The following is a 22,713-nucleotide window of genomic DNA, read 5'->3' on the forward strand; positions in this document are numbered from 1 at the left end:
CACCTAAACATTCCTGTCTCGAAGCACTTTCACCTATGTCCTCATGGTAAGACAAAGACACAATGTAAATGCACTGCACTCCACCACTACAATGTATAAAACTACATAATGAAGAATTAAACATTACCTAGCAACATATTTTGAACATGAGTACATATTCTGAAGTGTGTATTGCAGTAACATGCATTTTATTAAGGATTTAAAATGCATTCAAACAATTCGACATGTGTTTCACAGGCTGTTGTGTAATAGCTCTTAAACATTCTGGTATCTAGATAACCAACCCATATACAGTATACTGTGCAGCATGTGCTTGTCTGTTGTATATTTTGTTTATTATCCAGACATGGTCAGGTGACTTTTAATTGTAAGTTATATCACATTATTATTTTTTACATACAATTACCCAGTTGGGTTTTTACTGGATCAATCTAGGTATGGGGGAAACAGTTTGGCTTTGACAGTTAAATATTTCCTTTAGGTGAAAAAGGACTACACAGTAAAGCAGGAGCCACTGTGAGGCAAGGTCCGCTCAAGCCTGGTGGCATAGTCGACAATTCAGTGGATCAGCGTATGTCCCGTAAACCACAATCTGAAGAGATGATGAGAGCAGCTATTGACAAGGTTTTGCTTGATCAGCAGAAATACGGATTACTCGACCACAACTGTGAGCACGTAGCCACATTTGTTCGCTTAGGGATACCCATATCACTACAGGTAAATTAAAATTGTATTCTATATAACTCTGATTACAAACAGATCCTTCTTTGTAGAACCTGATGCAGGCCTGAAATCACCACAATACTGTATAATAAGGGACCCTGCACATGGAACATCAGCTTCTAATTGCCTTATATTGGTCTTTTCTCTTTTGCAGGCAGATACTGTTCTCAGTACCCAACCAAACTTTAACAACGAAATGTCAGAAAACATGGGTGCATCTTTCTCTCCGAGATTGAATTAATTTCTTCAATCTGCTTTACCCCTCCACTGCACTCACATGCTATTTAAATTTTTTGTGGATGTTTTTTTTTTTCAATCATAATAAAGTTGATTTGTCTTGATTGTACAAAATTATTTTCAATTTAACAAGAAATATGTAACCCTCAGAACAGGTTTTTGATGTGACTTTGAGAGGTGTTTTAAAGAAGCCAGTGGTTTAATAAAAAATGTACTTCTTTTAAACTATCGATTGGCTACTTCCTTACACACCGGCTCAGTGCACATCTCATCAGGCAGATGTGAACCTCTCGCCATGGACATATGCCGCTTCCCGTAGCCTAACCTAAATGTATACCATTACAGGTTGTTATATATATTCATTTACAAATCAAGGGATAACAATACAAATGTCCATGTTTTTTGTTTTGTTTTTTTTTTACAGAGAAGGAATGCAATCCTTCAAATTGCCCTAAAGCCAAACACAACAATCTCTTTCGATAGTGATCACTTTTAGATAGTGTCTTAAAAGTACATATATATAAGTATATATATATATATATATATATATATATATATATATATATATATTAGCATTAATTAATTAACGTCGACAATTATTTTATCTGGCATTAATGCAGTTTAATATTATTATTATTACATTGAAAGTTCGTTGCTTGAAAGTTCGTTGCTCACTGGCTCTGAATACACATACAGACAAACCATGGGTCACTGGCTTGGGATGGGCGTCATCGTGCATCTCAAAATATAAGAGCATTTAGGGTGGGCCTAAAGGAGGTCGCACACCGAATGAGAAGCGTAGCGGCGCGTCTTGTATCGCACACCGGACGCGCACATTCTCAGTTTATGGCCAGCAATATTGTTATGTTTAAGGACATTATGAAATTAAGATCATGTCTGTACTATGTTATGATTGTACTGTACAATTAAATACAATCGTTGCTGAGTCTGCAGTCTGAACACTTTACCTCAGACCGTCCGTTAACTGAATGAATTGAGAATCTCACCTGAAAATCCGATAACAGCAATTTTCATCCACACATCTGATTTATGTAAATTAATGTAAAAACTAAATGTATCTTGGAGCACAGGTTAAAGTCAGTAGGCTACATTAATGACAATTTGAGACAAATATAATGTAAAATTAATTTAAAACTACATGGCGAATTTTGAACAGGGTCCTGAGCCGTAGCTGGGCGCCGCCGGTGTGTGTAGCCGACACTGTATGAAAATAATGTGCTCGAATTGTAAAGACGTGGACGCTGCGCTTCTCGTCCGGTGTGCGACCCCCTTAACTAACATGGACATTTTCATATTAAATCTCTTCCAGACGGTGGAGTTGATAGATCCAAAGTTCATTTTAACCACTACAAAGTTGACTTCAAAGACTAAAAAGTCCCCTGGCCTGCACAGTGACTCTACGTTTGGCATACGTTTAGTAGATGGCCTCTTGGACATGACACAGCACTGCAGTATTGGACTGGCAGAATGAAAGGTTTTCCTTATAGCTCATGGGAGACAATTTGTTGCTGTACCTTTAAAGCTAGTGACATGATACCGATATAAAATTGGTTTGACATTGGACTTTTGAAATTTTGTCAGAGATTCAGGTTCGAAACACTTCAAAAGATCAACAACGATTCAGCATAACGATTCGTTTTGTAAAGTCTTTACACACCACTGAAAACATATTCATGTATATTATATTGGATTTCTCTCAATAGATCCTCCTAATATTACACACTGCACCTTTAATTATACGTTGGTTGTAGGCCCAACTTAGTGAAAATGTGAATGTGGCTAGTGAGCAAAAAAACAAAACATTTTACAGTTACTACTTCAGAGGATCACAGACCACTCGTTGCAGTGAAACATTTAATTTAAATCAACTGAATTTGTGGAAAAATAAATATTTTAAAAAGTGCCATTTAATGACTAGGCCACTAGAGGACCTCAGAGCTCTAACATAAGCAAATGATTGGGAATGAACTGAACCAAAAATGTTTATTGAAGCCAGTTTGCTTATTTATGCATTCAGGTATATATTTAGACATTAAACATAATTTATATATATATATAAAGGATTAAACTTAAATTACATAAGGTTAATCCAATGCCGTTTAGTTGAATAAGGTTAACAGTCTTAATTTTGTCCAAAACAATTAAGTTAATTAAGTTCAGTGATCCTAAACATTAATATTTTTACATTCAACCAAAACAAATAATCCAGTTTACTGACTTTATGCAACTAAACAGCATTGGATTAACCTTATGTAATTAACTTAAGTTAATTGAAATAAATAATGTTACATAAATCCAATGTAACCTAGTTACGTGGGACCTGTTGACAAAAAAAGTTCATTAAAGCCAACATAGCATTTTTTAGAGTGTATATTAAGGTTTCATAAAAAATATCAATGTTAAAATATAAACATAGAATCTTCAACTTTACCCTCAAGAATTTTTGCCATTGAAAAAAAATAAAATAAAATTCTTCAAATTTAAAAAAAATATATATTTTTTATTAATGCAGTATTTCAAATTAATATAGAGACTAGGCCTTTTAAATCCAATTTTGAAGTCAGATTAGCGCCATCTGTTGAGAGAAAATAAAATAAAACATGTAATTTCATGGTGTAACCACTAGATGCCTGTCTAGCTCTAGGCTTGTAGTTTTTGTCCAGAATTTCTAACCTTTAAGATGTAGATTGTATTGTATTTTTTAGAAATTCTCAAATAATACTTTTTGTCAAGGTCTATAAAACAAATTTTTTTTTTTTTTTTTGAAGTGTACACGTTTTTGCATTATTGCTACAGTCAAACCTGAATACAGAGAAAGCATTTTGTCATGTAACATTACAATTCAATAAAATGTTTACAAAAATAAACAGGAATGCTTTATCAGCTTTTGTTCACAAAGGACCAGTTAATGAGGTTTTTTTTAACCACTTAACATTGTTGAATTGAGTCCAATTTTGTGTGTGTGTGTGTGTGTGTGTGTTCAGGTGGCAAACTTAGGAAAAGTAGCCAAGTCGCTTAGATTAAGGAAACTAAAAAAAAAAAAGAAAAAATTGTTTTGCCCACATTTGTCACCAATGTAGGCTACTTGAGGGTTAAACATAGTAGTTTTCTTAGAAATCATTGTTTAATCACCATAATACATGATCAAATATGAATTTTATTCTGAAACTTTCAATTGTTCAAATCTGAACTATTTTCAGACAAACTCTGATGTGTGCAAAATACTGGGCATGAAGACGAGCTTGTGTTTCCCTTATCACCCACAAACCAATGGGCTGGAGGGGAAAGTGCAGAGGTGCAATTTATAATCGTTAATAACATTATTATTTTTTTATTGATGTTGTTATTGGAAACAAAGACAAAATAATTTGATTTGGATGCTGTGATACCCCAAATAATCCCCTCTTTATCTGATGTTTAGCAGAGAGACCCGCTATCCATCTGAAATCCCATCAGAGCACTACCAGGTTTAACACAATTGTGCAAAGTATATTATTATCTCTGCAAATTCCTGAATTTGCTTCTCGTTATTTGATTTCTTATGATGATAATGAATAGGTTGACAACAGCACCCAATAAGTCATTGGAAAAGAGGAGGTATTCTCTGGACTTAAACAACCTGAAGAACTTTTAAAAGTTGAGAATCAGACAAAATTAAGCCCATCAAGACTAAATAAAAGGGAGAATGAAAAAAAGAAAGAAAGGCCAGATATATAGCACCGGTGATCTTATCTGGAGAAAAAAACATCTGTGAACAACAAAGGAAGGCGGCAAACTTGATCCTGACTTTCTTTTACTGTGACTAAAATTGAAGGAGTATCTGTGGATCTGGTGGTTAACGATGGCAAAGTTCTAGACCAACTAAAACTGTCAAACAAAATTATGTAACGATATACTGGTATGAGCACGTATGATTATCATACCGTGCAAATTTGCTTATTTGCGATATTGAGATTGAAAAAAAAAAAAGTTTTTTAAAAGAGAGAATCTCACCTGCACATAAGCAACTTCTTTCCACTTGACTGCTTAGACTCTCAACTTGCTTAACCCACACACGTACAGCGGAGAAAATGACTGTTATCTCTAATCTCTATCTCTAGATCTATCTCAGTATGGGAATACTTTGAATATAGAAAAAACAAACGCATGGTTGGGTATACGAACATCAGATTATGTAAAAGAGCTGGGAAAGTCTGTAAGATCTGTGGCAAAATTGTATGGCATTTGCCATATATAACCTTGTACAGATTTTGTAAAAAGAGGAAGATGTTAGAAGAGAAGGGATCGAGGGAAGAAGGTCTTCACTGATGAACAAGAGAAAGAACTTACAGAATATCTGAGGAGATGCATTCAATGGAGTGTGTCCACGTGGCTAAGTTGGATAAAGAGTAGAATTAGGGATAAGATAGGAGAAAGTTAGGGGGAAATTATCAATTTGGGAAATTATCAATTTAGTGGTGCCAATGTAAAACATACAGATGGATAGATGGGCGAAATTTGGAAAATATTGAAATTATGCGAATAAAATTACAAGTGAATTATCAGCTTGCTGTGAAATACGGGTTAAAATATCCAAAGACCTGGGATGAATCTTCAAAGTCAGGAGCAGACGGGTTTTCAGCTTACATTAAAATAAACCCAACCTTGTCCATTAGGAGCCCACCAGTTTTTATAAACACAATGTGGAAATGTTTATCAGAAAACTTGATGAAATAATGAAAAAACGTGGCACTAAACAGGTTGGGGCGATGACATCAGGCGGAAGGGGTCAACTGGTCAGTCTCACATTTGCAGTCAATTGCACAATTCCTCCAATATTTGCGTTCCCATGCATTCGTTACGTAGACCACTTTATATGAGATGGCGCCGATAGGAAGTATTGGAAGTGGAAATAAATCAGGATGGATGCAGGAGGAGGATTTTGTCATCTTTCTGAAGCACTTCTTTCTGGTGCAAAACACACCAAGGTCAACCCTGAGAAGAGTTGCTTCTTCTTCTAGATAACCATTGCTCACACTTGTCAATTACAGCCATTGTAGTCATAAACTCCAACCCCTTAACAGGAGTGTAAGTGATCGCTGGATGAGAATGAATCCAGGGAAAAACATGACAGTATATGATATTCCAGGTCTTGTGAGGATAGCAGCTACACCAGAGATCATTCAAGATGGCTTCCAGTGCAGTGGGATTTGGCCGTACAATCAAGACATATTCTAGGATAGTGAGTTTACACCTTCACAAGTCAAGGCTCGTCTTGATCTAGCCGTCCACTGGAAGATGAGCAGCGAACTGACAAAGTGAAACAGAAAATAATCTTGCCTGAGAAAGGTCTGGGCAACTAACACGATAAGTCGACTCGCACAAACCAACAGCGCCCTAGGCTGTCTAAGAAAACATACAGAAACTGCATAACTTTGAGCCACCGGACACAGATTCCTCAGATGCTGAGGAGAGTTTCTGTGTTGTGTGCATGAAACACTTCAAAAACTCAAAGCCAAAGGAAGGTTGGGTTCAGTGTTTGAACTCTACTCAGGAGTGCCATGCATCTGTCACTGTCATAATCCTTGTTTCAGTATGTTACATCTCACGCCAGGGTGTGTTACAACTAAACCGGAGTGTGGGTGATTTATAACATGCTACTTCTCAAACTAAACTATGCATTTTCTGACGAAAAAATAGCTAATCTAAAGCAAGCTCAAGCTGAAAATATGGCCACATGGCATAGACCGAGACCATTTCTCGTTATCACGGAAGGGGACGAGCATGGGAACCGTCTCCAAAAGATGGTCCAGCATGGGCTCCGCTAAAAAATCACTTGCTTGCAACACCACATTGAAACTTGGATCCACAAGGAACACGCCCTCCAATCCCGCATAGGTCCATGGTGTAACACTTGCGAGCCAGTGCCCGGTTGCATAAAGCACCTCAAGTGTAATTTTTCATTTGAATGCGTTTCCCTTAACTGTGTTACTTAACGATTTCTTTAGGTGAAACGTCATACACCCTCAGAATTTCCCTTAAATATCTATTTTTCCCTTAAGTAATCTCTTAAAAACGACAAGTGTTGCATAAATCCCCTTAACAGTCATTTTCCTAAGTATAACATAAGGTTTGGAAACCTTAAGTGTTACACGGAGCGAGCAGGTTCAATCCAAGTCTTCTAATGAGACCGGCCGCTTTATATGATAATAAAATTTTAATTTTGCTGTTTGTTTCAGATATAAACACATAAAGCACATCTTATATGGTTAACGGAAGCTCAAACATGCGTGTCACGCCCAAGAACGAACCTCATTCGCATGTTTGAGCTTTCGAAACCGCCTGAATCATATGGATGACTTTTATGTCTTTCAATAAATGGACAGAAATGATGAGCGAATATTAAAAATTTATTTATTTGTGACTAAAGATGAATGAAAGTCTTATGGGTTTAGACCGACATGAGGGTGAGTATGACAGAATTTTCAATATTCGAGTAAACTATCAATTTAAGTTTTGTCTCGTCTGGTCCTTCTTTCATATTTAGTTTTCTTTTTTGTTTTCCTTGTCCATGTTTTGCTGTTTTCTGTGAAACGTACCACTATCTGTATTAACAAATAACGTGTTCATGGCAGCAGTCGAATTTTATAACGGCAAAACCTAGGTTGCTGTCATGAAACACTTAACGGTTTCGCTTACCTGAGACATGCACAAAACGAGACATGAACACGCAGCTAACGAGAACACTCATTAGCCACATGTTCACACAAAACATGACAACTTGAAAGCACACAGCGAATGTAAAACACAAGCCGATGTAAACAAAATTAACACAATGTAAACACATGAATCCCTCAGGAAGGCTTGCGCTCGGGGGAACTGATAGAAAGCCTGGAGGAGACCTCGAGTGTTTTCCTCGCTGGCAACGGAAAACGGCTCAAATTCCTCTCTAAAATGTAAATAAAACATGGATTATCAATAAGATTTGTCACACTACTACACTCTGGTCCCATAGCTACGCACCCAAACATCAGAATTACACTATACTGCTCTAGTATTAAAGGACTAAATATTTCGATTTTTTTTATTAAATAAAAGGTGAAATATATATAGGCTATATACATATGGAACCGTGCACAACAGAGACATCGGAGTAGGCTCGTTTGCAAGACCTTTCGAACGATATATAGTTTGTCACTGACCTGGGCGGAGATATGGGACGAAATATATTTGTGTTTCAAAAATGTGTCTCGGCCTAGGAACATCACAGAGATACAAGCACTCACCGAGACCTTTCCAACGACACCAATCACGTGTCGCTTCGACCTTCCTAGGCCGATATAATGTTGTAAACAAACACATTTCCTGTCCTGTTACTTTATCCTCTACAGTAAAAGACCTGGGTGTTATATTAGACTGCAACCTGTCTTTTGAAAATCATATTTCATATGTTACAAGAACAGCCTTTTTCCACCTTAGAAACATTGCTAAGCTACAGTACGTAATATGCTATCTGTTTCTGATGCAGAAAAGTTAGTTCATGCATTCATGACATCGAGACTAGATTACTGTAATGCTTTATTAGCCGGTTGTCCTGTATCCTTAATAAACAAGCTACAGTTAGTCCAAAATGCCGCCGCTAGAGTTCTTACTAGATCAAGAAAATATGATCATATAACACCAATTTTATCATCTCTACATTGGTTACCTATAAAGTCACGTATTAATTACAAGGTATTGCTACTGACTTATAAAGCCCTAAACGGCTTAGCTCCAGTCTATTTAACCGATCTTCTATCGTCCTATAATCCATCGCGCTCTTTAAGATTACTAAATTCGAGGCTTTTGGTCATACCTAGGATATCCAGATCCACCAAAGGAGGGAGAGCATTTTCACATTTAGCTCCAAAACTCTGGAATAGTCTTCCTGATAGTGTTCGTTGCTCAGACTCGCTCTCCCAGTTTAAAACTAGATTAAAGACGCATCTCTTCAGCCAGGCATTCATATAATACTTTTAATCTTACAGTTAAATCCGACCTCTAATTCATAAACGCCAGAGGAGAACTGGCCCCCGACTGAGCCTGGGTTCTCCCAAGGTTTTTTTTTTTTTCTCCATTAGGTCCTGATGGAGTTTTTCGGTTCCTTGCCACCGTTGCCTTTGGCTTGCTCAGTTGGGGATATTTGGGGATATTTAATTTAATTAATCAATCAACGATACTATTGATCAGCATTACCAAACGTGGACGTTCCACTAGAAACAAACATTGATGTATTGTTTTAATTTATTACTGTGAAGCTGCTTTGATACAACCTATGTTGTGAAAAGCGCTATATAAATAAACTTGACTTGACTTGACTTGACTTGACATTTGGTCTCATAGCTCCGCCCACAAACATCTACACATGAAATGCGATTTTTACAAATCCGTTTTAAGCTACATCCATATGTGGTTTGAAATCCTATTCAATTCGCATTTCTGGAAATACATTTCGTCTGACCGCTCTGATCGGATTACACGTGGTTTATGTGACTTTCTCACGCCACGTAAAATGTAAACGTCAGAAGTTGTTATAGGAAACATGCTGAAAATGACAATATAACGGCGGAGACGGTGTTCAATGTTGTAAAATTTAAATAAGACAACATCTCTATTGCAATATGTTGCGGTTGACGTTGTTTTTGGTGTATTTCTACCAACTTGGGGTGAATGGAAGGATGAATGGACGTAACCCTTTGGTTATCTTCGGGGTCTTTTTAACCCACAAATGACTTTTGCTCAAATAAAAAAAAAAAAATCTCTTTGTCCAAATGGTATGAAACTTTCTACGGCTCTCAACACTTTCTAGATCTACAAAAAAAAAATTGGAATGAACACTAGTTGTCTTCGGGGTCCCTGGAGACCCTGCAATGTAAATATACAAAATTAATCATCAAAATCAGAAACAACGCAGAACACATAGACAGAAATAAAGTGGCACACTTCCAACAATGCAAAAAACATCCACAATGTAAAATTATCATGCTCACATGCGAGCGCACACACACACACACACACACAGGAATACATTTGTGAGACTATAAAAACTGCTCTCTAATAATTTGTCACATAAAATAGTCCAAAATGCGGAACCACCACAAAAATAAATTTGGTGACTCTGACACATCGACAATGTGAACACACACACACACACACACAGATAGAGAGAGAGAGAGAGAGAGAGAGAGAGAGAGAGAGAGAGAGAGAGAGAGAGAAGTTACTGCTTTATTTGCTCATTTTAATGCTGTTCAGTTCATTGCATTTTGATGTTCATGTAATGTATTTGTACTCAATATTATAACTGTACATATCTGTTCTGTTACCGTTAGTAACTGAAGTGTAGATCACATTTGTACAATTATATGAAAAAAGAAGATTGAAATAAATGATACACTCTAAAAATTAAACTTTTATATTTTTTCAGGTTTGATTATAATCATAATGTAAACATTATTGAAAATATAATAATTTCAATACAAAAAATGCTAAACTTTGTCCAAAAAATATGAATCCAACTGGAAAAACTTATCTTTCTGGAAAGATATCTTTCAGTTAGTCAAATAGCAAATAGCATATAGTGGAGCTCTATAGCCATCTAGTGGCTAAAATGATCTTTTTTTTTACTTTTAAAACTACATTTTACAAAATATGGGCAAAAAATTTACACTAAACCATGTAAAATTATCCATGTTATCCCCATGAATGAAAGTTAGAAATATAGGTCTGTTTCTTTTGTAAAAAGCCTATTTAAATAAATATTTATTTATTTATAGAAATTTAAAATATATCAAAATATATCAAATCCTCCAAAAACTGCACAAATGTTGAGTAAAAACATTAATAAACAGAGTAAAATTACATTTGTAAAAAAAAAAAAAAAAAAAAAAAAATATATATATATATATATATATATATATATATTATTCTGTTACAAAATTAAATGTTATTGTCTGGGGTCTCCGGAGACCCCAAAGATAACTAGTGTCGGCCCAAATTAAGATAATCAGAGGGTTAAATGAACATCCATTTATGAATCTGACTGAAATGAACGAATAAAATAAAACTCTCATGGACAGTTACAGCATGTCCTGGAGGCTTTCAACTGTGAGGCTATACCTCATTCAGTCGCTGGCATTTTTTAGTCCAGATGAAATGTACAAAAAAAATTGTTTTCCTTTACGACTAATTGTAAACTAATGTTTGTAATTATTAAGCCATAATATGGCATTTTGGAAACACATATGTCATCTTTAAGCATTTGATGTGAATGGCTGTTTGACAGCATGTAGAGGGAGAGTGGGGTGATCTGAGCCTGTGGGGAAGTTGAGCCACCCCTTGTTTAGGCAACCATACACAAAATGATGTTAGCACACATTTTTGAAGACAACATAAGAGAACAGGACATGCTATTCAAGTCTAGATGAAGAAAATTACAGTTTTATATATACACTCACCTAAAGGATTATTAGGAACACCTGTTCAATTTCTCATTAATGCAATTATCTAATCAACCAATCACATGGCAGTTGCTTCAATGCATTTAGGGGTGTGGTCCTGGTCAAGACAATCTCCTGAACTCCAAACTGAATGTCAGAATGGGAAAGAAAGGTGATTTAAGCAATGTTGAGCGTGGCATGGTTGTTGGTGCCAGACGGGCCGGTCTGAGTATTTCACAATCTGCTCAGTTACTGGGATTTTCACGCACAACCATTTCTAGGGTTTACAAAGAATGGTGTGAAAAGGGAAAAACATCCAGTATGCGGCAGTCCTGTGGGCGAAAATGCCTTGTTGATGCTAGAGGTCAGAGGAGAATGGGCCGACTGATTCAAGCTGATAGAAGAGCAACTTTGACTGAAATAACCACTCGTTACAACCGAGGTATGCAGCAAAGCATTTGTGAAGCCACAACACGCACAACCTTGAGGCGGATGGGCTACAACAGCAGAAGACCCCACCGGGTACCACTCATCTCCACTACAAATAGGAAAAAGAGGCTACAATTTGCACAAGCTCACCAAAATTGGACAGTTGAAGACTGGAAAAATGTTGCCTGGTCTGATGAGTCTCGATTTCTGTTGAGACATTCAGATGGTAGAGTCAGAATTTGGCGTAAACAGAATGAGAACATGGATCCATCATGCCTTGTTACCACTGTGCAGGCTGGTGGTGGTGGTGTAATGGTCTGGGGGATGTTGTCTTGGCACACTTTAGGCCCCTTAGTGCCAATTGGGCATCGTTTAAATGCCACGGCCTACCTGAGCATTGTTTCTGACCATGTCCATCCCTTTATGACCACCATGTACCCATCCTCTGATGGCTACTTCCAGCAGGATAATGCACCATGTCACAAAGCTCGAATCATTTCAAATTGGTTTCTTGAACATGACAATGAGTTCACTGTACTAAAATGGCCCCCACAGTCACCAGATCTCAACCCAATAGAGCATCTTTGGGATGTGGTGGAACGGGAGCTTCGTGCCCTGGATGTGCATCCCACAAATCTCCATCAACTGCAAGATGCTATCCTATCAATATGGGCCAACATTTCTAAAGAATGCTTTCAGCACCTTGTTGAATCAATGCCACGTAGAATTAAGGCAGTTCTGAAGGCGAAAGGGGGTCAAACACAGTATTAGTATGGTGTTCCTAATAATCCTTTAGGTGAGTGTATATATATATATATATATATATATATATATAGCTGCAATATTACATGGTGCAAGTGCCATGCAATGCAAACACAAATGACTATTGTTAAAGATGATCCTTTTAACTTAATTAAATCTCAATAAAATTATTTTTAAAAATAAATGATAAATAAAAAATGATCATATATGTGGGGGAGTTCTTTGATAAACATACGTCTATACCACATTTACTGCCTAAAAATGTTCAGTTTTACTTCAACATAATGAATAGCAAAATTTACCCTTTCAATAAGGGCAAGTTGAGCCAAGAGGCCATATTTCTGGAAAGTATTATTTTGAAAAATTGTAGATCCAAAATGATTATTCCTAGGGATGCACCAGATCCTGAAATTAAAGCACATAATTTAGTTGGAGACTGTCATGCCCTCACTTTACAGACACCTCAACTAAAACTTCACTAAACCATTTTTTGCCCATAACAATAACAATAGTGGAATACAATCATCCAAGACACTTGAATCTATACAATGTAAGAACATAAGTCTGCATTTTGTATCAAAAAATTAATCATACATCTAATACATCAAGTATCCTTTTCAACAGCTGAGATGTCCTAACAGCTTTACGATTGTTCTTGACTCGTACTGAAGTCAGAGAGTCATAAAAAAGGCTTAACTGAATCAGCTCTCTAATGTCTGACTTTCTTTCTTCTCCGTGACTCTTTCTGCTGCTCCACAAGCGCCACCTACTGTCAGACAGTGGCTTTTCATTCTCATTCAGCTACTGTGTTCAGACCATTGTGAAAATCACAAGTTTTTACACACAGTTGTACATGGATGATGAATAAAAAGCAGCTAATGTGCATTCATTAATCTCAGTATGTTGAAGTGCCCACGACAACAACATTGTGCTTGTTGTGTTTATTTGTTTGTTCATTATGATCCAAATGGACACGTACACAGTATAATTTTAAAATAGATGAAGATCTCCCCCAGCATTAGGCTATACAGAGGAAAAGTAAAATGTAAAAACTCCAGTATACAGTGAGTGATCTTAACATCTGACAAGAGTCTAATCACAACTGCAGATGCCAAAGAAATCTGAGCCATATGCTAATGTTATTTGAGCTGTGAAAGGAAATACCTTATATAATGAGCCAGTTGAGGGCACTATAAACACATTTACATGACCATGATCACAGCACATCGCTTGCTTCAGTAACCACTGTACTAGAACAGGCTTTAACTGTTGGTCTCACTCCACAAGCTGGACTCATCACTGCTTCTTTTGGGAACTATTTTCAGCAGAGCAAACATGTACAAAGTCCTTGATATTAGCTTCTTTATAGGACTGTTGTGTACAAATAATATCACACTCAAAATCATGCCGATTACCTGAAGCCTTTTATCACTGTATTCGTCTGTAAATCAATGCACATCTTAAATAAGATATGAACATGTTTTCTTTCTCTAGATGGGAATAAACCGGTGCAAAACATATCATGTCACTTAACTCATACATGACTGTTTTACTGCAGCGATCTGAAGTATGTTAACATTAGCAGAGGCAGTGAGGTACCAGAGAAGTTTGGTGACAGCTGAGGAAGAGTCGCTTCAACACTTTCCCTGAGTTACTCCGTAAGTCCGGTATTCTCCACACGTGTTCCTGATGCTCAGCGCTAAAGCCCTCGACAGCTGAGATTGGTTCAGCTCGACTGCAGCTGTTTCCCGCGCTTACACATGGAGCTGTTGCCAAATACTTTCAATGGAAAGGCGCTAAAGCCTGCTCGAAGTCACTTAATGATGCAATACGCCAATTAGCATATTCATAATGACCACACCTCATTTGCATTCTGCCTAGAGTCAGCGCTTTACTTTAGTTTGCTTCTCTCCTACAGTTTGTGCTAACACACTGTATTTCAATCCAGACAAATTCACAATAAATGTGTTCTCGTTTACATGTGTATCAGAACAAATCTGAAATAGTGACAAATGATTTATTAAGAATTAGAATTTATTAATAAAACGAATAATAAAATACAATTTCATTATTAGGCAAGAAGGAGGTAGGAACTGTCTGAACTTAAATAATCATAAAGTAAAATAAAAAACCAAAAAACAATTTTACCTCTATATCCGACTGCCACACACTAACATAAACAACATAAACAACAACAATATTAACGGCAAACATCTGTGGCTCCCCGTCTCTCCTTCCACTGTTCTCACTCCTCCTTATTATCATATTAGAAAAAGAGATCAAACATTAAGATTATTGTGGACCAAAGTGCTGTACAGAATTTTTTTTAAAAAACATAAAAAGTATATTTAATAATCAAATGTAAAAAAATAAAATATTGCATAGTCTTCACTGTATGAATTAAATATAAATGTATTCTTCTTAAAGGAGAACTCCGGTCAATTTTAACACTGAGCTCATTTTTTTGTACATTTGGAGTGCTGTCAATACAGAGAACAACGACAAAAATCGGTGTTGCCTACACCGTGTTATCCTCTTTTTAAAATTTGCACCCTGTTGACTTCAATGGGGCAAGTTTTAAACCTGCTTTTAGCCTCTTAACATCCTTGATGTGTCATTACAAGTGCCCAGCCATGTGAGTGATTCCTTCAGAGTGAACACAGTGAATCTGACTGCAGTAGATGTGAAAGATATGAATAAAAATTATGTTTATTTAGCCAGCGCACATACCTGTATTTACATCCTGTTTTCGGTCAAAGTCCATAGTAATCGATTGCCGAGTTCACGCGCGTGATCATAGGTACTAAACCAATGCGCGAGAACTTGACAATCGATTACTATGGACTTTGACCGAAAACAGGATGTAAATACAAGTATGTGCGCTGGCTGAAATAACGTCATTTTTATTCATATCTTTCACATCTACTGCAGTCAGATTCACCCGTGTTCACTCTGAAGGAATCACTCACATGGCTGTGCACTTGTAATGACACATCAAGGATGTTAAAGGGTACATAACATGCACAGTTTCACCTAATCTCATGTTAATCTTGAGTACCTATAGAGTAGTAGTGCATCCTTAATATCTCAAAAAAGTGTTTAGTTTTATTATATTTAGAAAAGAAAAATACAGCTTTCCGATTCTCTCCGGAAAAAGCCGAGGTCCTGGAGGCGGAGCTATAGAGTCAAGCGGTAGTGCTTGATTTCCAGCAAAAGACAGAAATCTGATCCAGTTGTACTTACATGAATGGGGTCTTTTATCACTGGGACCGCTCCACGTTTTAATAGCAAACGATTTGCAAATCCAGCGTCGACCTGAGCCTTGTTAATAAAACATTCGTCACTGAAACGACCAGAACACACAACCGCACTTCCTACACTCCGTTGCTGCCCCGGAAAAACAAACTGCATCCACTGTTCCTGTAACACTGGGTTCTTTGGAAAACTGAACACGGTAAGCTTTCCCTCACATCCAAATACACACTTTTTTGGAGACATTCTTGAACAAATCCTATGCAGCGCTGCCGATGATTTCCTGTTGAAGCGCGTTGATGTGCGCGGTCTCGCTCTCCTCTAGTCGACGTGCTCGCGGGCGAGCTTTTCCGAGAGAAATGCTCATATAAGGAGTTGCACTCTGATCTACGTCATTAGATCCACGATCTAAAAAAAAACAGCCGAAACTTGTACCAACCCGGAAGTAAGATTTTCAGCATAGAAATTCTCCGTTATTCGTCCAAAATATTTTTTTAAAACTTTGCCCATGTTTAGCATGAGAATCCATCTCTTTAACACTGTAAACAACTCTGAATACATGAAACACCATTGTACCCCCCCTTTAAGAGGCTAAAAGCAGGTTTAAAACTTGCCCCATTGAAGTCAACAGGGTGCAAATTTTAAAAAGAGGATAACACGGTGTAGGCAACACCGATTTTTGTCGTTGTTCTCTGTATTGACAGCACTCCAAATGTACAAAAAAATGAGCTCAATGTTAAAATTGACCGGAGTTCTCCTTTAAAGCTAAAAAAAAGTTATTCTTTCAAGAGCAGTAAGTTATTTTCTCATTTGTTTCATTCACATTTATGAAACAGAGCTGCAGGTTTGTTAGGCTACTGTCACTTTAAGACCAAACACACGGATCCATTACACTGACACACATCTGGTTTACACACCCAACTGTTTACTTTCACTTGAGACATAAGCACCTGTGTTTACATGAATACTCCACACGATTTTGACATAATTGTGTGTGTATTCGACCATTCAAGATCTGAAAGAGAACTGAATTCGTGATCGCATGCTGAGAGACACGGCTTTCCCGAGGATATATTGTGCTTATAACTCTTCATGCATTTCATTACTCTGAAGTGTCAATAGTGCTATATATTTACATACTATACATGCAAATCTAATTTTATACTGTGGTACCGATATATATATCGTCATACCGCCCAGCCCTTCAACAGTTACATATCTCCACGTGGAAGTAATGCAGGTACTGTAATGAGTTGGACAAGAATGAGCACACTTGAGCTGGATAGATGGATAAATATCTCTCCGCTGACAGCAAATAAGTGATCGTGTGCCTGCATGAGGAGGAGTTGGGATGGAGGACAGGAAAGTGCACAGATTAACTCGTATGTCTTGCTTAAGTGGTAATAGGAGGAGTTACAATCAGCTGAGCGTTAGCTCCATTCAGTCTCTCAAACTTCATTTCAGTCAAACTCTGTTTGATTAAGATTATTGTCGAGGCTCTGAATGTTATTTAGTGGCAGGCTTCGCTCTGAAGGGTTCAGCTTCCATGTCCACAAGCAGACCTCGCTGTCGTTCCCCCGAACACAACGCTCGTATGTTCGGCTCTAAGATTGATCAAGGAGTGCGGCCCTAACTCGTGTGGAGCAACACAATCAGTGCTCACATTCTTCAACGAATTCACCAATTCATCTGGATAGAAATAGATGTAAACTTAATAATGTCAGTTAATTAATGAGCTTTAAATTATGATGAAAAACAGCTTAATGTATTAGATGTTATTACACGAGAATTATAAACATTGGCCGCACAGTTTTTTTTGTTCTTCTTTTGGGGAATCTGTTAATTACTTAAGTGAAATATATTTTGTGTAGTGCTAATTATTGTATTCCTTTTATATAGTTATTTGTGTTTTTCTGGGTTCACAGAAGCGCTGCAGGCGATGTGTGTTGGTGTGTGAATCCTCATGTTCTGTCGTTGATGCTATTTGCACATATAAAGCTAAAGTTGAATTGCGGCATTTTTAATGGGTCACAGACACCCATTTATTATAATTTAATTTAATTTTAATTTGACATTCTCATCTTAAAGATTAATGATCGACTAATAAGCAGGAGCACACGAAGACGACGAATTAGGGAAGTATGCTTTAATAAGCTTCAAAGATAGGCTACATAAAAATACAGGTTACTGAAGAAACACAAGCGCTAACGTAAACGTAGAGAACCAGTGAGAACTGAAATAGAGTAACTTATATACAGATTAACACAGCTGAAACTAATGACAAATCGTATTAGTAACATGATGAAAAAACAAGGAGCGGGAAAAATGAATAAAGGAAAACAGAAACCAATGAATACTAACTAAAAGTCCAAGAAAGTGAAACTAAGAACAAACAGAACTGAATATCCCTAATCCCAATATCCAAGTCACTTTTCTTTCTTTGGTATTGTGTTATCAAATTGTGTTATTCGATAAAGTCTACAGTATAGAACTGAGCTAAAAGTATAGCCAAAATGGACCAAGTGTCTTTGTATTGAGAGAGTAATCCCAAATGCATGTGTGTGTAAAGCATGATCAAGGCTCAAGACATAAAAATCTTCATGCATCTTTCTGCCAAACACTGACTGGAGTCCAAAAGAGAGAAGAGATTACTTTTATTTCTAACCCGTTCTCTCTCAGATCTCTCACTTTCTCACTTCTGGTCTCTCTCTTTGTTTCTCCACCTCCGTCCTGTGAGGATATGAACACTCTCAGCCAATGTTCCTCCCACACACTGAATTCCAGGGGCAGTGAAACACACTGATGGAGGTCTGAACAACACACACACCTCCTGATAAATCTGCCTCTCACTTCTGCTGCTCATCAATGCATTTCCTCGGGGAAGACTGGCTATATTTCTGTGACAAACCTATCGTGTAGAAATAAATATAAAATGCATCCATGTATACAAGTGTACAATGAGGTACAGAGAGTTTCTTTTCCACAATATACTGTATGTTTGAAACTAAAAACCAGCATTAAATGTGATTATTCATAAAATGTGATTATATCATTTCAGTTATGATCATGATGAAATATCAGTTAATCAGTTTAATCGATCAGTTTGTCTGTTTGTGTAAAGATACAACTGAATGTCCTGAACATCAAACAAGTTCTAAAGATTAGAAAGCTAATGTTTTTAGTCTTAATGCTAATTGATCCACATTATACAGGATAATCTCTATAATTTGTGCATTCCATCCCAATTTGGCCATTGATATTTCTGACATGCTATTTTCACCTGCAGATATACTCCTCTTCTTCATTTTCTTCATATAACGTAAGAGCAAAATGTTTTACCAGGACATTTCAGCTGAATTTACACGGGATGGATTAGCAAACTCATCTGTGACATGTTAGGTTTGAGGAATGAGGCAACATTACAGCTTTTCTCAGTCGCTTTGGTACATTTCTTGAATCATCCTTAACATTTGCATAATGGTACACATTACTGTATGTGCCATTCACACAGCAGGGCTTCGCCGAAAATGCGGTTGTGATTCCTGAAAATGTATGGGTGTAAGTTACAGATTGCAGTTGTCACTGCTGTAATCTCCCATATATAAAAATTATAATAAAACAATTATGATTTTCTTGCAGCCATAGGCCCCTGGGCTTCAGCCTATGGAAGCCGGTGCGTTAATGGGGAGGCAAGGGAGGCCAATGGGGAAAAATTGGATATCATTAGTCTCAGCATGCGGCCGCAAATCTAACGAGAACACTTTTATGATTTTTGGGCGAACCTTTCAGAAGTTATAAGCAAAAAAAGCTAATTTTCCGTGTCTTCGGACCAGTAGGTGGCGCTGTGCCGAAACGCAGCTTGTAGCCTCTGGTTATGATTATGATGAGATATACAAAGTTTGGTCTCAATACAATAAAGCATTGCAGAGATACAGCCTTATGTCTATTTTTGCAAACGCTACTTAAAATTGTTGTGCGTTGTTCGAAAACCGTTTGATGAATCAACTTGACTTACACTACTTTTTGTTGGCATGGTCTGAAGACTAAATGTTCTTGAAAATCGGCAAAACCGTATTGGAGGTGTTCGAAAACATAGGTTTATCAAAAAAAATCTAAATTCTTGCGATTGAATCCTCTTGAGCCGAGGAATCGGATGAAAAAAGGATTTTGTTACTAACACTCAAAAGTTATTAGCATAAAGGTAAGAGAAAATTTGGACAGTTGGTGGCGCTAGAGGGATTGAATTAGAGACTCCATATTTGCTATAGTGACATTTCAGACTGTCCTCTATAAGTGTCAAATTTCATAGCTTTTTACCATACGGTTCTATGGGCTGCATAGACTTCCAGAGCTGAAGAAGAGGAAGAATGACGTGAAAGGTTGAAAATAATCAAAGATATTTAACTGTTTTAAATATTTCAGATATTTAACAGATCTTTTACTGTTTCAACCCCCCTCTTTCTTACCCCAAGGACCATGTGGAATCCTAAAGGCAGAGGTGCTGATAATGATCGAGGCCTGAGGCCAACATGTGTGTGCATTCAGAGGTCTACGAACTGTCACCCCTTTAGTACAGTGGGGGAAGTTGTAATTATCTGATTGGTCAGTTTGAATGTCTCACATTTGGGTTACAGTCACATGGTCAAGGAAGGGATAAAAGAAGATTGCAACTGTTGCTCTGGCTCTTTAAGGCTGCTTTCACACTGGGCTCGTTTGCTGCGGTCCGAGTGTGATTGTCCCCCCCGCAGCGTTTGTCTGGTTTCACACTCAACTTGATTCTGCCGAACCCTGGTGCGTTTGCATGCATCTTACGTCATCGCAAATGTGCACGGCGCATGATAGAAAACAGAACGTAAACAACTGACTAAACAACACAGATTTACTGTGTGTGTGTGTGTGTGTGTCTGTGTCACATTAGGTGGTTTTCTGCTGCTTGCGAATGGACTCTTTTGAGGAGACAGTGGATTTCCATTCATTTGTTGCCCTGATTCCACGCACTATGAGCGAAGACTCTTTTTGCGAACCGTGCCTTGTTCCGAACTAAACTGCGCCCTAATTCTCTGGCGGTCTTTCTTTGCCTCCTCTTTTCTTTCTCTTAGGTAACATTTTACATATATGCTGGGTACAATTAATAGTGCAAGTTTTTATCATCTCATTTAGTGTAACCATAACCATATTGACATTAAACCCTTTCAATTTCAAATAATGTGCTAACTAGCTTTGATTAGCCGGTATTGACTTTGAAGTGCTACCTATTGCAATACAATATTGTCACACTATAGCAACGCTCTCCCACATATTTAGCTATAGTAACTGCGCTTATTTCCGTCATTGGTATAAGTAGCAGTGTCAAAAAATGTACAGTTTTCTACCATCTTGCTGATAACTTTTCTTTAGTCATTCTGCAGTTTTGCAGCCTAAACCCCTGTAGGAAATCCACCCTTACAAACGCCAACGGATACAACGGATACTGCTTGTTGCGATTGTTGAAAGTGCATGCTGTCACTATTGAAAACGCTAGGCGCTCTGCTGAAAACGCCTAGCTATGGGCGCTTGAGATCATTTTGACTTTGCTTGTTATAATACGGAATATCCTCGAAAGTGGATATATGCCGGAATATACGCCAGCCGCGTATTTGGTGGACTCACGGCCTTAGCGGCAGCCATACTCCAACTTCTGTCGGGTTTTCCAAGGCTTTCCAACCTGGACTTGAGCTCTACACCAGGGGCTCAGGTGTTCTCTTAGTGCTTTCTTCACGATTTCACACTAGACAGAAACTTGTCATTACGGCGGCGTGGGTATAGACATTCCCACACCATCAATCGACGAAGCGCAAGTTCCCTTGAAAGGGAACACCTCGGTTATGACTGTAACCTTAGGCTCGGGCAGTCCGGCCAACTCATAAGCAAGAGAAATAGCCACGACTATCCACTTGCTCATCCTCTGCTTAGATTCTGGGACCCTTTTATTCAGTTGTTCAGAGTTACGCCACAGGGAAGCTCTGTGGTAGGCATCTAAAGCTCTAAAGGACCCGCCACCATATATGCCTTGCCCACCAAAGCTGATGTAGTATGGCAGGGTTTGGAGGGCAGCGCCGGAGCCTTTAGGGATGACGCAGCGTCGGGTAAAAGATAAGGTGCCAGTGTCTCTTCCACCCGCGGCATCACCCCATAGTCGTTCTCTTTTGAGCCCAAAATCGATGAATAAACATGGACATCCGAGCTTGACAGACGTGACGAGAACAGCTTATTCCACGACCTGTGCGAAGGCTGTGACAGAGCCTGCAGAAAACGTTCATCTAGCTTGCTTTTTTTTTACGTTTCCTACTTTTCTAATGGCCAGTCGATGTTTAACTTGGCCACTGCTCTGGTCACAACTTCCAGCAGCTCCTCAAAGGCAGTCCTCAGATTCTCCTGCCTTGATGCCAAAAATATCTAACTCCTCGGAGCCAGATAGTTCGAGCATTGGGTCTTCGTCCTGGGTGGAAGAAGCCACAGAGTGGGCTTCCGGCTCCTGGGCGGGACCAACAGAGCTGACCGCTGAATGTTGAGATAGGGCCGAAGCCGTCTCAACATCGTCAACCAGCTCCATCTGCGAACCCCATGATTGAAGACGCCCCGCCACCTCGGCAGACGCAGGTCCCGAACCACGGGAAGCACGAGCCTGGCCTGTCTCATCGAACAGAGAGCTGCCTGTACATGCTCCACTCCCAAACACATCACACAGAGCGAGTGTGTGTCAACCTTGCTCATATAGTCATATAGTGCGGGCAAGGGGACGCACACTGTCTGAAAACGATTTTGGTAGCTATACTGATATATATATATATATATA

The 22,713-nt window shown here is 38.1% G+C and overlaps 1 protein-coding gene across 1 annotated transcript in view; it reads left to right on the forward strand.

The window, feature by feature from the left end:
* Positions 1 to 1,187, forward strand: part of LOC307167326 (lecithin retinol acyltransferase-like) — a 1,951-nt gene extending 764 nt beyond the window's left edge. Inside the window, exons 3-4 of the mRNA XM_079886329.1 lie at positions 482 to 717; positions 878 to 1,187. Of these exons, the coding sequence (XP_079742455.1) occupies positions 482 to 717; positions 878 to 964 (323 nt within the window). The 3' untranslated portion in view covers positions 965 to 1,187. The remainder of the gene's footprint in view (positions 1 to 481; positions 718 to 877) is intronic.
* Positions 1,188 to 22,713: the final 21,526 nt, after the last annotated feature.

Source organism: Squalius cephalus, assembly GCF_949319135.1.
Source record: "Squalius cephalus genome assembly, chromosome: 1".
In the NCBI taxonomy this organism is placed as follows: domain Eukaryota; kingdom Metazoa; phylum Chordata; class Actinopteri; order Cypriniformes; family Leuciscidae; genus Squalius; species Squalius cephalus.